General features: G+C 37.4%; 1 protein-coding gene across 1 annotated transcript in view; it reads right to left on the bottom strand.

Moving 5' to 3' along the window:
* Window positions 1-16,131, bottom strand: part of nr3c2 (nuclear receptor subfamily 3, group C, member 2) — a 101,855-nt gene that overhangs the window by 32,677 nt on the left and 53,047 nt on the right. The window contains exon 3 of the mRNA XM_088006271.1: window positions 10,358-10,485. Coding sequence (XP_087862397.1) covers window positions 10,358-10,485 — 128 coding nt within the window. The remainder of the gene's footprint in view (window positions 1-10,357; window positions 10,486-16,131) is intronic.

The following is a 16,131-nucleotide window of genomic DNA, read 5'->3' as shown; positions in this document are numbered from 1 at the left end:
CATGTATAGATATTTTTTTTATATTTGAAATAAAACACATAAAAAAAAAACAACACAGCGCTGGCTCAGACTGAAAGATACGCAGAGGCATTGTGACCTCAGTGACCCCCAATGCAATGTTTACTTCCCCCAGGCTTTAGTTGACATTGTGTTAATATAATGTTGTATAAATGTGTCCATGTTCATAAGTACCTTCCTGTATGCTTATTTCATAACTCATGAGATTTTTGCTCTGACTGAATGTCACGTATGAGCATGTTTGTTTGTTTACTTGCAGTTATCTGCAAAGACGACATTCTGTGACTTATCCTTACAATCTACATCATGGGATTTATGTTTTTCGTGTACAGGACGGAGCAGAAGTTGTTTTCTGAGCTAGCAGGAGCAGTGCGCAGTGTGTCTGTCTGGCTGCTGCCAAAAGCCAAGGAACCGAGCTGCAGGAGGAGAGGCAGCAGCTGTAGCCCCACCACTATTTCTGGCTAAATCACATGACCGTTACATAAGCCCATTTTTCTTGCTCTAAAAAACAGTAAACTGCGACACAGGAAACACAACGGAGCCATATCCTTCCCCACCTCTCCGCCATCCCCCCTCCTGCGCACATAGAAACACATGCACTTGGAAAGGCCAGGATGGGAATTCTGAAAAACTCCAAAGCTTTCCATGTCAAGTGAATTTGCTCACTCCTGTGAGTCTTGTCAATTACTGTCAGAGTGAAACACACTTGAAGAGCCCAAGTCAAACTGTGCCGCTTTGGATGGATGTGCGTTCGGCAGTGGGTGTATCTGAGAGGGAGAGAATTTGTTTATTTATTCACTGTTTGCATGCACTCACGCAGCCTGTTTACCTCTGAATATATGCATTTGCCTATCAATCCTGCAAGTGGCAGGCTTACAGGCAGGAGTTACTTTTTCAGTCTTACTCTAGGAAAATGAAGAAAATTGATTTTTAGGATTACAATATCAGATTTTATACTCCCAATTTAATGTACACATTATTCTTCTAAATATTATCTCTATTTCTACAGATAATATTAATATCTGTATTGGTCCCAATATTGAAAACAAATTCTAGGTCCGGTATTGAGACAAAGTACCCAATCCACATTCAGTCAGATTCTATACTTTATTACTTATTTTATGTTATTTATAATTCCCAGCTGCATTTTCTGAACCATTTGAAAAAAAAAAAAAAGTTTCCATTTATTTTTTACATTTTTCACTAAAACAGTCCACTTATTGCTTTTGTCAGTTTCTTGATTGTTTATTGTATTTTGGCTGTTATCCTCCTTATTGCAAATTAAAGTTGTTTTTACATGTTTAACCAATTTTGTAAAGCTATTGGTGTATTAAAGGGTGCTGAACTTGTCCAGAGTTACCAAATCAATTTGTAATTAAGTGCATTTAGGTCTGTGTTTTAAAAAAAGAAACATTTTAGGTCATTTCAGATGTTTTTCTGTATTAAATTGGGATCGGCTGACACAAAACCCCAGATGTCTGAATCGGTAACCTCGTGGTTATTCCACTAAATATCTATTTCTGAACTCTGCCTGAGTTAAAACATTATTATTGTTGTTTCTAAATGAATATGATGTTGTTTTCTTTGCATTAGTTGAGGTCTGAAAGCTCTGCATCTTTATCATTATTTTGGCCATTTCTCATTTTCTGCAAATAAATTCTACATTTTTGCTTGGAATTTTGGAAACATGTTGTCAAAAGTTCACAGAATAAAAGAAGAATCTTCATTTTACTCAAACATATTCCTAAAATCAGGGAAACTGATCATGTTAAGAGGTCTCTTAATTTTTTCCAGAGCTGTATATATGGGTTGGATGATAACAGGTTTATATCAGTTGATATCGATTATTATTGATTAGGTTTTTGTTTTATATCTCTTAAATACTACCAAACTAGTGACATGACTTTTCCTGTTTGATTCACAGTTTCCTCTCGAGATGTTGGACATATTTTCTCTGTTTCATCCACGCCGTTGTTTTATATTTTTAAGAGGTTATTAGGTGTGATGGCTAAACCTTAAACTGCTGCTGCAACAGGTTGTCGCTAGGCAACCAAAGATGGAGTGAGTTAGTTGATACCACCAACCTAGCTTAGCTGGCTGAGAGAGGATGAGCAGCTAAAACCTTTCCTACATCCCCCAGAATGCCACACGGTTCTGGATCAGAATTCAGTGAAATTGTTGAATTGATTATGTGTATGTCTATCGTAATATATATTGTTATTGATTTATTGTCCAGCCCTAGGTTCAAAACTCTGAAAAAACAACAACCAGCACTGGCTCTCTTCAGGGATGCGTTTCATCTTCATTGTTTTTTTTTCTGTACACAAACTCCTGCAGAACTTTCACAAACAAACATTTAATTAAATATGCTGACAACACAACCCTGGTCCAAAGAGGAGCATGGACCAGTCCTTGAGTTCTTCATTACTTGGTGCAAAAAAAAAATTATAACTATTTCAGAACATGACAAAAATAAAACAAATTACTATCGACTTCAAGAAGCTTCAGTCATTTTCCCACAAGCACCTGGGTGAGGTTCTGGACTGTCACTTAAACTAAGACTCATGGATTGACTTTATGAGCCCCAAGGCTTAGCAGAGACTGTACTGTCTAATAAACTGGGATGTTCAGACTCAATAATTTTAATGTTCTATTCTGCTTTTATTGAGAATATCTCAACCTTTTGTAACATCTGCTGGTTTGGCTACAGAGGCTCAGAAGAAATCATTGAGAAGTATAGTGACCACAGCCAGCAAACTGTTAGGAACCACTTTGCCAAGCATGAAAAAATATACGTGGACAGAGTTTTGGGGAAGGCATAAATCCTCATACAGACAATAAACACCATGTAAGATCCTCATTTGAGCTGCTTCCTTCAGGGCAAAGGTGCTGCCTTCCTCTGTTCTTCAAAAACAATTAAAATTTTTATTTCATACCCCAAGAGATTAAATCATTAAACAGTAAAAAGGTGTCATTGTAAGGGGGTATGCATGTGTATTTTTCATGTAAATATTTTTTATTATCAATATTAGGAAATTATTGACTTAAAACAAGCTCCAATGTCTTGTTGAAAAGTTACTTGTAGGTTACCTAGAGTAAAAACTAGACAAAAATACTTGGTAAGACTTTGTGTTTTTGAAGTGCAGTCAGCCGTTGAGCTCTTCTTCAATGTATGATGTAAGAAAGCTACATCAGATAAGGTAATCCTAATCTCCGTCAAATAACTGAAAAGAAAAATAAAGCACCATAATGCATGTAATCAAAAATAAAATTAGTTTTTCTGGAAACAGAGAGAGCCCTCGTTTTTGAAGATAAAATTGTTTTAATTTGCCAGCGTTTGAGCAAATTACCAAACCTTTTAAGAAATCAAGGCAGGAGTCCACTCACATCTACTTTTAACTAATGATCTCACAATCTGGCAGAAGCCTAATGAGTAATCCATGTTGTCTGTCAGCTGCAGCATACATCAGTTATGAGAACACTCATCTAAAAAGGAAACACAATACGGTATCCCACAGAGAGAGTCCACTTTAACGACAATAATCTGAGCTGTGGTTTCACATTGTCCAGATAAAATACAACAGATTTACCAAAAAATGTTGAGCCTCAACCTGAAACATGCAAACGCAGCAACAGCCACACACGACTGATCAAAGAGATACGTGGAACTGAATGACAACAACGCTAATGTAAGTCTAAAACGGATTTGGCATTGGGCACAAATATGACTGTAGCTATGAGCTGGCTCTACTGACATGAGATGGCTTAAGATATATTTTAGGCATGTGTCACCGTGTGTGTGGAAGAGGATTCAAGGAAAGAAGACATGTTGGAGATGGAAATGTCCTGAAAATTGCTGCCATGTCGATATACTGCTACTTTATTTAATTGGACATAAACAACCACAAAATAAGGACAGTGTTTTCATGCCTAGGAATATCATAGTAGCAGCATAACATAAACAATCTTTACTCCAATTTGTTTAATAGTTTTTTTCCTCATCTACAATATATAAAGGCTAAGGTTTTTCCATTTTGCTTCACCTGCACTACATGAAATGCATCCAGTCATCATTTCAGCTTCAGTGTGACAGATGAGAATGTGAAATACAGAAATATTCAACGGCTCTCATATACCCCTTAGAAAAAGATTTAATTTACCAAATATGTACCTTTAATTTGAAGAAAGGAATTACAAGTATCTGTTTTATTCTCCTGTCTTCCATCTTCTTCTAATGATTATATAATACATCCTAATGTGTATCTTTAGAGCGCAACATAACATATTTTTTTGCATTCGAACTGCGTCTTTAAAGTAGATAAAAAAAATTGCAGCTTGAGTTTCAATAAAAATATCCGGTTGGTGCAGCTGATTTGGTTCCGGAGTAAAGGTGTAGCCCGCTCTGATGTCAAAGAACAAAGGGATCACCGGGGAACAGGAAGAGATGCAGGTCAGATTATATCCACCAGAGAGACTTGTGGGTCGGTCCAGGTCAGAGGAACTGACGGCGCGGAGGAAGCAGCGTTTTGTTGCATCACTGCTTCTGGATCAAACATGGCAGATGTAAAGTATTTGTGATTGCCAGCTTCAATTCTTTTCAATTTAACTCTTTCTTTTTGTTGAAAAAATACTTGTTTCACTGGCAGATTATTTCATATGTAACGACATTTTCCCATGTTATAAGGGAATTAATCTGCCAATGGAACTAATACTTTTCGACAATATTAAGGTGTAATATATTTAAATCCAGATCCTATATCTTACTGAAAAATTACTTGTAAGTTAATTTTGTTTTATTTCAAGTGTACCGAGGTATTTGCACTTGAAACTAGACCAAAAACACTAAAGATTTTGTTTTTGCAGTGCACATAAAGAAACTGAATTGAGTTGAAGCTAAAATTGTCCCAATCATTTCTTTTTCTGGAAAATTACAAGTGTCTGATTTAGTAATGTCACAGAATATATTGTTAATTTAACCTTTAATCATGGAAAATTTTAAGTTTTTTAGGAATATTCAAGTTTTTTTATTGAAACTATGTGAAATTAGTGCAGAAATTCTGTCTTTTTGTGTGTGAATATTTACTCCTTTCTTTCTTTTAACCATCGGCCCTCATTCAACTTTCCTCCAGAAGACCTGGAGAACCACTAAGCAAGACAAATTTCAAAGATCATTAAAAAAGTAATGCAGCTTGAAAGAACAGTACATAAAATTTAAAGAGCATGTCATTACTGTAGGCCAACTTTAAGACACACATTTGTCTTAAACCCCTCCTGAACCCTTCAGCATTCTTCAAACTTAACAGCTTTGAGATTTACAAACTGACAGAGAGAGTGTTGGCATGTTGTGCACGCTTTCTATTCAAACAATATCTGGTGTGAGACAAGTTAAGAGCAGGGATCCAGATAACTCTGTTAGAGTAAATGGCTCTTTTCCAACTGCTGTCACGTGAGCGTCCTGCACACACAACCGGAAGAGCTTAGGCAGCGGTGGGAGGCTTCCTACGGTCCAATCCACCGCAGAAAATCACCTTATTGGACGGCTGAGCTGCCGTTCAAGCAGAAACTGTCCTCAGACGACCTTTTATGTAGAGCCAGTTCAAAGCAGGATTGACACGAGTGCCATGGAAACCGCAGCTCAGCCAGACTGTAGAACCAAACGAGGCCATGACAAAGTTCAATATATCTAATGTGAACGTCGGCTTGAGCAGAAGGAGCTAAAAGCAGGGTCTGGTGTTATTATGAAGAGCAGACATGCCAAGCCACTGATGACATGTGAATAATAAGCTGGCACTGAACTTTCCAAATGTGCTCCACATGGAGCCGATTATTGAGTGCAGCTGTTTTACATCAACAAACTTGTCTTTTGTTAAGTGGAGGAGACAGCGCAGAAGCACATATGAATGAATAATGGAAAATATAGCAAAAAAAATAAAGATCCATATTATACTAGCTGGTCTTTGTAACCACGTTTAAAAATCAATTATACATTCAGGGTGATTATTGGTTTAATGTGATGTGGACACTTGAGCATGCAGACTGTAAAAGACATGGATTTGACCACAAACACTTTGGTAGCATGTCTTGATGCGATAACATTATGCTATGATCTATTATCAGTAGCTCTAGATTATTATTATTATTATGCACCCAGCTCTGACAAACTAATTAACTAACTAACTAAAAATAGCATACCCAATTCAGAAACAACCATGGCAAAAAGAAAGTGCACCCCTTAAAGGGGACCTACTATGCTGCCTTGAACAGGTTAGCACAAAGGATACAACACATGTTCATCACATTTTTTACACAAAATTGTTCTCAAACATGTTATTCCGCTCAGTTCTGCCTATTTTGAGCTCCTTCCAGACTGAGCTGCTTTCTTCTGTCATTTTAAATCCAAATAAGCTGCAGCTGGCTATACCGCCCAACTCAATGTTTACACTCAGACGTGAAAATGGCTGCAAACAAATGCGCAATTATACAATCACACATCTTTGAAAAGCAAAAGTAGAGCCTCCTGCACAACTACTGTCTAGAATGAAGAACTATGTACCAACATGAACTGAAAAGCCATTCAGAGGAAGAAGCCATTACCAAAAAAACAAAACAAAAACAAAAGATACGATGACAGTTTTCAAATTCACACAGGGGCAAAATCCTCCATTTGTGGTGACCTCCTTTGTGGTTTGATGATGGACAAAAGGGAAGATACATGCAACCCTCAGTAAACCATCCCAACTGTGATATACAGGGGTGGCAGCATCAGGATCTGTGGACCTGAGTTCCTTCAGATCTCAGTCCTATAATAAATGAGCTAAAAACAAACAACAGAATAGAAAGCTTGACGCATTTATGCCAACTGTCAGGGGAATGGAACAAAACTCCAGAAAATTATTTTACTAGAAGAATAATCAGAGAGTTCGACCCAATTTATAAGGCCATTCTATGAAAAAATAAGGCAATAATGGTAAGCTATTAAATTTGAAAATAAGTAAAAATATAAAGCTTTAAAAAATCATTTTTTTATTATTCTGGAATTTAACAAACGGAAATAATTTTGGATAATGGTAACTGACCTAAAGCAGGATACATTTAATCCGATTTAATGTGAGGTTTAGCTGCATTTGTTGAGCAAACTTAAAAAGAGTGAATATTTGTCCCTTTGAGTGGGACTATATTTGGACGCTGAAAAGCCCAGGTGGCCAATAGATGCTCTAAACAGATGGTCTCAATTTAAATACAGCAGGAGAGTTCAGGTTCAGCTCTGTAATACGAAAGCTACATAAAGCTAAGCTGCCTGCCATATATAAAAGTGAAACAAGTTTTCCCAAAATCAGAGCATTTTATTTGATTTGTTGTCTGCAGAATGGTAACCAGCTCGGCGGTGAAGGACTGTGAGCCATTCAGTCATCTAATGAACTACAGCCGGCTGAAAAGTTGTGTCTCCTGGGGGCCACTGTGCCAAGAGAAATTAGGCATGGGTCTGGATTGCACCCCATCTGCAGATGCCTACTCTCTCTCCGTCCATATGTTGCACGCCAAGTCCGTGTTTTGGTCGCATTTTAGAGGAAAAAGGAGGAGAAACAGGAAGACAGTTGGGAAAGAGGAGGAGCAGAACGTCTCCTCACGTCCTAACTTACACCTCTCACTGCTGACACATCACTTTCCATCCCTCTCCTTGTTACTTAGTCTCCCGGCTCCTCCTCCCTTTATCTCTCCGTCTGTGTCTGACTTTTTCTTTGTCCTTCCTCCTCCCCCCCCTCGCTGTATCCGTTTCACCGTCCTCTATCTCCCTTCACTTTGCAAAATCCTTCTCGCACTATTTTCATCCTTTGCTTTGCTTCGCCTTTCCTCTCGTTTTTTTCCACCTCAGCAGCAGCTGTGGAGAGGTCAAATGAGGTAACAGCTCACAAGTTGACATCACTACGCTGCACGCTTTGCTTTCGGAGTTTGCACGGCTGCAGTTATTTGGCTGAAACAAATGTGGTTTTAATACTATAATTACACAGATGCGAGCTCTGTTCAGGGCCTCACCTGACTAGCGCGCTGTATCGTTCACATCTTCCATGAGCTATCTGCCTGGCAGCCTTGAAGCTGCAGCTACGGCATGTCTCATTTAATAACCACAGACACATAATCTGGTTTCAAGTCTCGGCAATGAAAATGTGTAAATATCATTAAATTAGGGCATGATTTCATTGAGAATTATTGCAATTCCTCCAGTGGTCAGGAGATCACCCAAAGCGCTGGCAGGAAACACATTTCTCCCCTTCTCACAAGCGCTGGGGTTTTCAATGTGTTTTGCATTCAAACACTCATCTAAATGAGTTAGGCCAAGGCCTCAGGCAGCAGGCGCAACATGAAAAGCACATTATGACTGTGGCTGATATTTTTCCCAAGCTAAATATAACTTAAGAGCTGTTCCCTACTGACTGTTTCCCCGTTTTTCATTATGCTGGTGTAAAACAGGTCACACTCCCAAAATTAAAAGCTTATATTTGGTTATTTTAGGAATAATTTGGAAGAATAAAACAGCATGATTTCTCCAGAACCTCTCTTAAAAAATCTGAACAACCTCTTAAATATTCACCTCATTAGTTTGAAGGGAAAGGACAGGCCCAAGGCTGTATAAGGCTCTAACCAGAGTTTTATTTGCAGGCCTGCAGATTAGGAAGTCGGGGAGTGGGGCCAAGTTTAGCAGCTGCTCACAAGCATTGGACAAAAGACTTAAAGGGTGATATAATAACAAATAACAAATGTAAACCCAGATCAGACAAAGGCTGCAGAGACTAATAAATTAACATCAAAATAGTGATATAAGCAAACGGAGTATTAAGGCCACAGATGGAAAGGTGAGTGACATAGTGACATGAAAACATTTTTGTTCCTGTTGCCATAAGCTACCAAAATTCAATTTAGCGTAGTTTTAATATAATTTTATTGCTAGCTTATTTTAAATTTTCACTCTTGTTCTAACGAGGAAGCTGTTTTAGAGTTTTTTTTTATTTGTTTGTTTTTTTAAGGTTTTTAATCTTTTGAAGTATTGACCACCAGATAATTCTTATATTATATTTATATCTATATTTATTGTTGATGTAAAGTTTCCTGTTTGACAAGAAGGCTGACTCTCATCATTGCAACCAAATTTGCCTAATGGTATAAGAAAGTTAGTTGATTGATCGACTGATCGATTGATTAACGTGAAGAAAATGACAAGTAAAATAACGAGAATAAAGTCAAAATGATATGACAAAAATATTGTAGTATTAAGACAATAGTCATAATATTATGACTTTAGTCTCGTAATAGTTGAGTAATTTATGACTTTATTCTCACGACAGTTTATTCTCATAATTTTCTGATTTCAGTGTTTTATAAATCATAATGTTGACTTTCCTTTAATTTTATGACTTTTATTTTATGAATTGGTTCTCCTCATTTTTGTACTTCATTCTTGTAATTTGATTTAATTTTAATTTGATTTTTTTATTAGTATGGCTCAAATACTCTCTCACAGCTTTTACATCAGGCCAAAACATAACTAAACACAAGAGATTTTCCTAAATGCTTTCTGTGGTGATGAATGATCGGAAACTCCTGGAATGAAGGAGATGAATGTACAAACAAAAGTGGCTTAATTATTTCTAATACATTATCATTCAATTTCCCATATTCCTTAGAGTTTCTACCAACAAGATCTTCTTAGTTATTTTATATATTTAGAGAGCTTTTTGTCTTATTTTTTAATTGTGGCAGCTTATTGGAGCAGCTTAGGTTCATTCTGATTTGTTCTTTTCTAGACTTTTGATCATAATTTGTTTGATTGAAAAATGTTTTTAGAGCAAGTTTGGACAAATATTTACTCTGGTTTTGGATGCTGTACTGCTGAAAGGATTTTTATTCTTTCAGACATTTGTTATGGTGCAACAAATGATGTTATATAATTTTGACCACCTTATTAGCATTCCTTAAAGCTCAGGTAATACCTGACCTATGACCCCAAATCCCAAAGGAGTTGAAACAGAAGCTTGATGGATGCAGAGCAAAACCAAAGAGCAGAGAGAAAGAAGTTCAAATCATCTTTAGCTCTCTAACCCAAACAAGAGATTTGAAGAGAAGTGGTAAAAGCAAATGAGGTGGATTAGCAGCACTAGTACTTCTGAGGTGATCTGAATTAAAATATTCAAAATTACAACATCAATTTATCACAGTAGTATTGGTATTACTTTCTGATTACATTTTTTTTTATTTTTGTTTTTAATTCTCTCAATGAACCAACACCGAACAAAAAAAGTCTCAATCCAGTGATGATATGTGTAAAGATGGAAACCAGGTTTACCTTCCACGGCTCTTTTGAAGAACACTTTGCAGCTTCCACACGTCACCACACCGTAGTGACACCCGGACGCTTCGTCTCCACAGACCAGGCACACTTTGGCCGTTGAGGAAGGTTGTCTGAGTGCTGAGCTGAAAGGACACACAGAAAAATGTTTTTAGAGCATACATTAACGAAGGACTTTATTAAAGATGTCAACTAATTCCTGACTGACTGTTGCCTTAATTTTTACAATTCAATCGACAGCAGCAGCACGAAGTGGCAGGCCGTAAAGATGTCTCTTGACAGAGAGAGGAGGAGAGAGAGAAGGGGCTTTGAGATCCTCTGATTTATAGCTCCACTGGGCTTACAGAGATGATGCTGACAGAATTATAGGGGAGATTATTTAAATTCAATAGGCAGCGAGACACAGAACAGGATGTCAAACCTAAACCGAACCACTTGTCACCTTTTTCAGAGTGAAATCTGTGAATTACTGGAAAAAATTTTGTAAAATGGACAAAAAATAAAGACGAAATATTATTAAAGATCAAAGATTGCACAGCATTCTCTGTGATATGGCAGGTCTGCTCTACTTTCTCATTCACAAACAATAGAGAGGTGACTGAACTGATGGATGCGTTGAATTATTTCCTGACCCAGAGCAGCGTTTACTTTAAAAACATTTATCCCTTGTCCTGACTGCATTTTTAACATCTGGGGAGGATTTTCTCCAAATAAGACAAATGTCTAGATGGTGATGGAGTGTCAAATATCAAAGTTGCTGATTCTTGAAGCCTTTTTAATATTTTCATAAATTATTAATTTGATTCTTATGTTACTATGTTACACAGTCTGTTAGAACAAGGGCTGAAAAAAATTACCTGATTAATTGCGATCAATCGATTATGGAAATAATTGTCAACTAATTCAGTAATTGATTAACTAACTGGAGTATATATACTCACAAACAGGCAAATTGTATTCAGAGCTGTGATGATTTCAAAACTGAACATAAAATATATACACATTTTACGATTAAGATGCAATTTAAAGAAATCTCTGCATGTAAATGTGTTCTACTGAGAATTCTTCAAGTGGCAAAGTTTTAGCCTCACCCGGTTCAAATTCTATAAAAAATAATTAAATAAGTTTCCTACTAAGAACCATTTGCTATGTGTTTTTTTTTTCTTTTTCAGATTTTTTTTTAAATTATAAGTTGAAAAAGTTCTATCTAAGGAAACCCAGCAGATTGCATTGAGTCATTGACTTGCACTATTCGCTCCTGGACGTAGCAACAATACACAAGCGCTTGGTTAGTGTTGTTGAGTCTCCAGTAATCCTTAATACTGAGCATGCATGTGGCGACAGTGGAGAGGAAAACCTCCCCTTTAACAGGAAGGATCCATCAGAACCAGAACATGGCTCAATAGGAGCAGCCATCACAATCAACTGGGGTTTGAAAAAACAGAGCAAATGCACAAAGAGAAACTGATGAACTGATGCAGGATTATTCCTGTTGGTGGAAAGTAAAAAGTTAAAAGAAGAGGGAAAATAATTAGTTAATTGTTGAGAGTGGCTGTGCTCTGACTAACCATTAGCTTTAGCCTTCAAGAGGAACCTGAATTTGTGGAAAATGAAGATGTCTAAACCTGACAGCATTATGAGATGCTCTAATTGCTATAACACCTGTATGTGCTTCAGCTTTAAAGGTGCTTTTACAGATAACATCTCCAACCACAGACACTAATGCACCCCTATATATTATTCTTTCTCACTTGTTCATCACCCATTAGCTGGAGAGGACGTCAAACCATAATTTTCAAAAACAAATTGACATTTTTAATCATCTAACCATGGGACAGTGTTTTTCACTTGGCCTCAGTCCAACCGTAAAAAGCTCATAACCAGGGAAGGATTTTCTGGATCTTTTTCAGATATTAAAGTTTCAAGGTAACTTTGTGGCTACAGTAATTATCTGTGATCACAGGATGTAGTCTTCAAAAGTGTTCCTGAAAGCAAGCACTGATTTATAAAAACGATGAATGTTTTCTGAAGGTAGAAAATATCTACTGGTGATTTAGAGCTTCATTCTCCTCATACAGAAATGTCTCTGGAAGCTCAAAATATTTTATTGACATAATGTGCCAGAGAAGATAAAGTAAACATTTTTTGACATTTTGTTGCTTGATTCATCCATGCATATCTCAGAAAACTCTCTCCATGGTCACCTACTGATTCAAGACAAGGTTGCAGACGAAGCAGTGCTTAGAGTGTAGATCAGTGTCCAGTGAATGTTTGGTTCTATGGCAATAGCTCATTTTGTCAGTCACTTTCATATGAGATCTTCCTTCTTTAGATCATGAATACTATGATGTGTATCTGCAAATTTCACCAGCACAAATTAAAATTTTAAGACCCTTTTAAGATTGTTATATATGAAATATAAGAGCTGTAACCCAACAGAAATATACAAAAGAAAATAACATATTTTATAAAGTTGTGACAAGCTTTTCGCATTGTACGGTTTGGGAACAGAAATAAGGCGATGACAAAGAAATATCTTCCAGCCAGCTGCACTTACCAAAGATAGACATAAAAAACTAGCAAGCTAGCTTGAAAAGGCTCATTAACAGTTAGCGGTAGCCTCAACCGCCTCGTAATGAAGAAGTCTGACTGTGACTCAAACTTTTCTCTAACAGAGAAGTCCTGCAAGAAAAAAATACATGAAATATAGGTTGAATAGTCAGACTATACAAAAATTCCAGACCTCTGAGTTACGAATTTGAAGCCAACTTACGTATTTTCTATTGAATTTATGATATTTTAAGACTTTTTAAGGATGCACAGACACCCTGTGTGACTTATGATTATAGGTCAGGGTCAAAATGCAAACGGACTGGAAAATTAAGAACTTCCTTTTCTGTCTTTACTCGTTTTTTGAGCAGATAGACCAAGACAGACAGAGCATGCAAAGCCCTGATTCATCTCTTTATCACCTCCTCCATCCCACAATCAGCCATAAACAAGACAAGGTCCTTCAACTCCTCTCTTGAGACAGAGTTTAACTCTTGAACAGGAGAGAGAAATTCACCTTTTGCCATTTGAGAACTTTGTAATCAGTAAATGAATCGTATTCCAGCTGGTTTGCATTCAACACGAAACACTCCAGAGCAAGCAAAAGGTAATGGTTTCATGACAGCCATGTGACCACATCAGCTCCAAAAATCAAATATGAAATCCTGTTGATCCCAAACCAGACACTGTTCTTTCCACGACAAAATCCTCTTCATGAAAATCATGAACAGGATTGCAAACAAAGTCTTTACCTGGAGGAATCCAACAAAAACTTGTTTTCACACCCGGCAGTCCAGTAGACTCCCTTCAATTGGGGATCAAAATTGCAACATCTGTTAAAATTTCAATGGCGCGGTTCGTTTTCACATTGCCTCGAGTCAAACTGGTGCTGCAACAAAGAAGTACTGAAGAAAACAACACAAAAACCTCATTGAGTGCAAATTTATCTTTTGTCATAGGCGAAAGACCACAAATCATTTCTCCTGGTAGCGTTTGACATGCATGTTTGTTTTGGTTGAATTTACCCAGAATTCCCTGAACTATTGTCCGCTTTCTACTTTTGGATCATTTTCCAGTCCACTTGGCGTTCATATGTGCATTTGAACCGTGCCAGTGTTCACTTCAACCAAACCAACATCTAGGTTTGTAGGCAGACCGGAGTTTGCTGTTTTGGTCATGTATTTGCTCTGCGGGAGGAGAACCCAGGCATGCACAGGGAGAACATGCAAACTTCATGCAGAAAGACCCCGGACTTTGAACCCAGGAACTTCGGAACAGTGCTGCCAACTTCACAACTATGCAGTCATGGAAAACTACATATTTGTGTAAAAGTTACACACTGCAGCTTTAAGAGCTCTGTGTATTCATAGTTTGTTGTAACCATAAAGTTATAGATTAATCTTAGGTAAAGCATTTCCCATCAAGCTGACACACAAAACACACAAACATGTGGATGGGTACAAGGAGAGAACACTTTGTATCAAAACATCAAAAGTGGCCTCAGCTTCTCCCTCTTTTCTGTGCTAATTACCTCTCTTCCATCCCAATCAATAACATGCAAGGTGATTGTCTGGTTAAAATTCTCCGTACAGCCTCCATCAAACCAGCTGCTCGGCTCTCTCTCCCCATCCTCTCTCTGTCTCTGCTCCCTGCACGCACATTTCCTCCAGGGGACGAGCTGGAAAGGTGTACCGCAGCAGCACACTCAGATACAATCACGACCACTGATCTAATTCCCTCTTGTCCGTCTACACACACATTCAATTTGTTAGGACGCTTAGAGGAGTCTCTGGTGAGTGTTTGTCTGGCTTGATCTTTCTGGCACGGGGCCTCGTGGTTTCACCTGAGGTGAGTGTTTGTGTGTGCAAATTCAGTCCATGTCAAGATGTGTTTTTCAGCATGTTAATGCACTGGATCCTTCTCTGTACGTTGGCCTTCTCACATCAACACAAAGTGGTGTTAGGAAGGAGACAACACAAGCCAAGAGAAGCAGTCCTGGAAAGATTTCCAGCCAACAACAACAAGAGCAGCAAAAAACGAGGCCTGTTTCAAAGTCTGCCTACCATATTAAGTGTCTGCTCAACTCCTTTAATAGTGTTGCGCATTAAAACCTCATTGCATGCCGCATGCCTGTTTCCTGGTCAACCAGCAAGGTGACTTCCCCTCCCTCAGAGAAGTATATAGGTCATTCACTTTCTGCTTATGAAACCGGAGCAGACAGGCCAGGCTGCAGTGACTGTGCACCGGGAACAGCTGCCGAAAAGCAACCAAACTAAAGTGAGCAAACAGTCACAAAGTAGTTATTTTCTTTTTGCTAAATGAAAAACCTCAAACTACAGAAAGATGTGGAACAAGATCTCAAAATATTAAAAAGTCTCCATATTTCTCATCAAAGGTGGTAAATCACTGTATAAACTGGTACCACTTTGTCTTGGGAACCCCAACGCTGGCTATCGGTTCGTCACTAACAAAGCTAAAATTAGCATCAGAGCCTCCTGTCGACATTAAAACTGAAGATCTTTACTGAATTTTTTTTTAAAATATTCTCTAAAATACATTTTTGGATTATAACATCTTTTCTTTACTTGTGAACCTCCAAGACATAAAAATATTGCTAAAATTTCATCTTTTACAATTTCACCCTATCAACTGGATATATCATACCTTTGTTTTTATTTGTTTTGTTAATTTAAAAAAGTCTTGTACATTAGCAGTGTTGTGCTAGACTTTTGAACTCTGTACAAATTAATATGAGGCCACTAATGGTTCACTGAAAAAAAAAAAACAATTAAGAAAAAGATCGAAGACCATAAATGAACTACATCATATTACATCACACTAACAAGCCCTTTACATCCGGTGGTAATCGACTCAGAGATGTTAGCTACACATTTCTGCTTTCAGAAAATTAACAGAAAAGCCCCAAGAATTTAAAGTTCTTAATCTAGAGGAATCATTGGGTTCAGTTTGAAAGTCAGGATACCTATACTTTTTATACCTTTAAAAAAAGTTTTAAGCATACAACATCAAATTAAAAAGGTATTCAAAGGGGAAAACATGGATAAAATTTTTTAAATAGTTTTAATGTCTCCTAAATGAGTCCCCATTACAAATTCTTGTTAAAAAGTGACTTATTTGAAGAAAGCCACCAAATCAAAATAAAGCTTCAAAAATATACAAAGGCATGATTATTAGGTCTCTGCATCACAGAACCTCTCTGA

This window comes from Poecilia mexicana, unplaced genomic scaffold, assembly GCF_051168715.1.
Source record: "Poecilia mexicana isolate PSO_F unplaced genomic scaffold, ASM5116871v1 scaffold_1, whole genome shotgun sequence".
NCBI classification, from domain to species: domain Eukaryota; kingdom Metazoa; phylum Chordata; class Actinopteri; order Cyprinodontiformes; family Poeciliidae; genus Poecilia; species Poecilia mexicana.
Note: the sequence above shows the minus strand (reverse complement) of the source record. Positions and strands in the feature narration are given on the sequence as shown.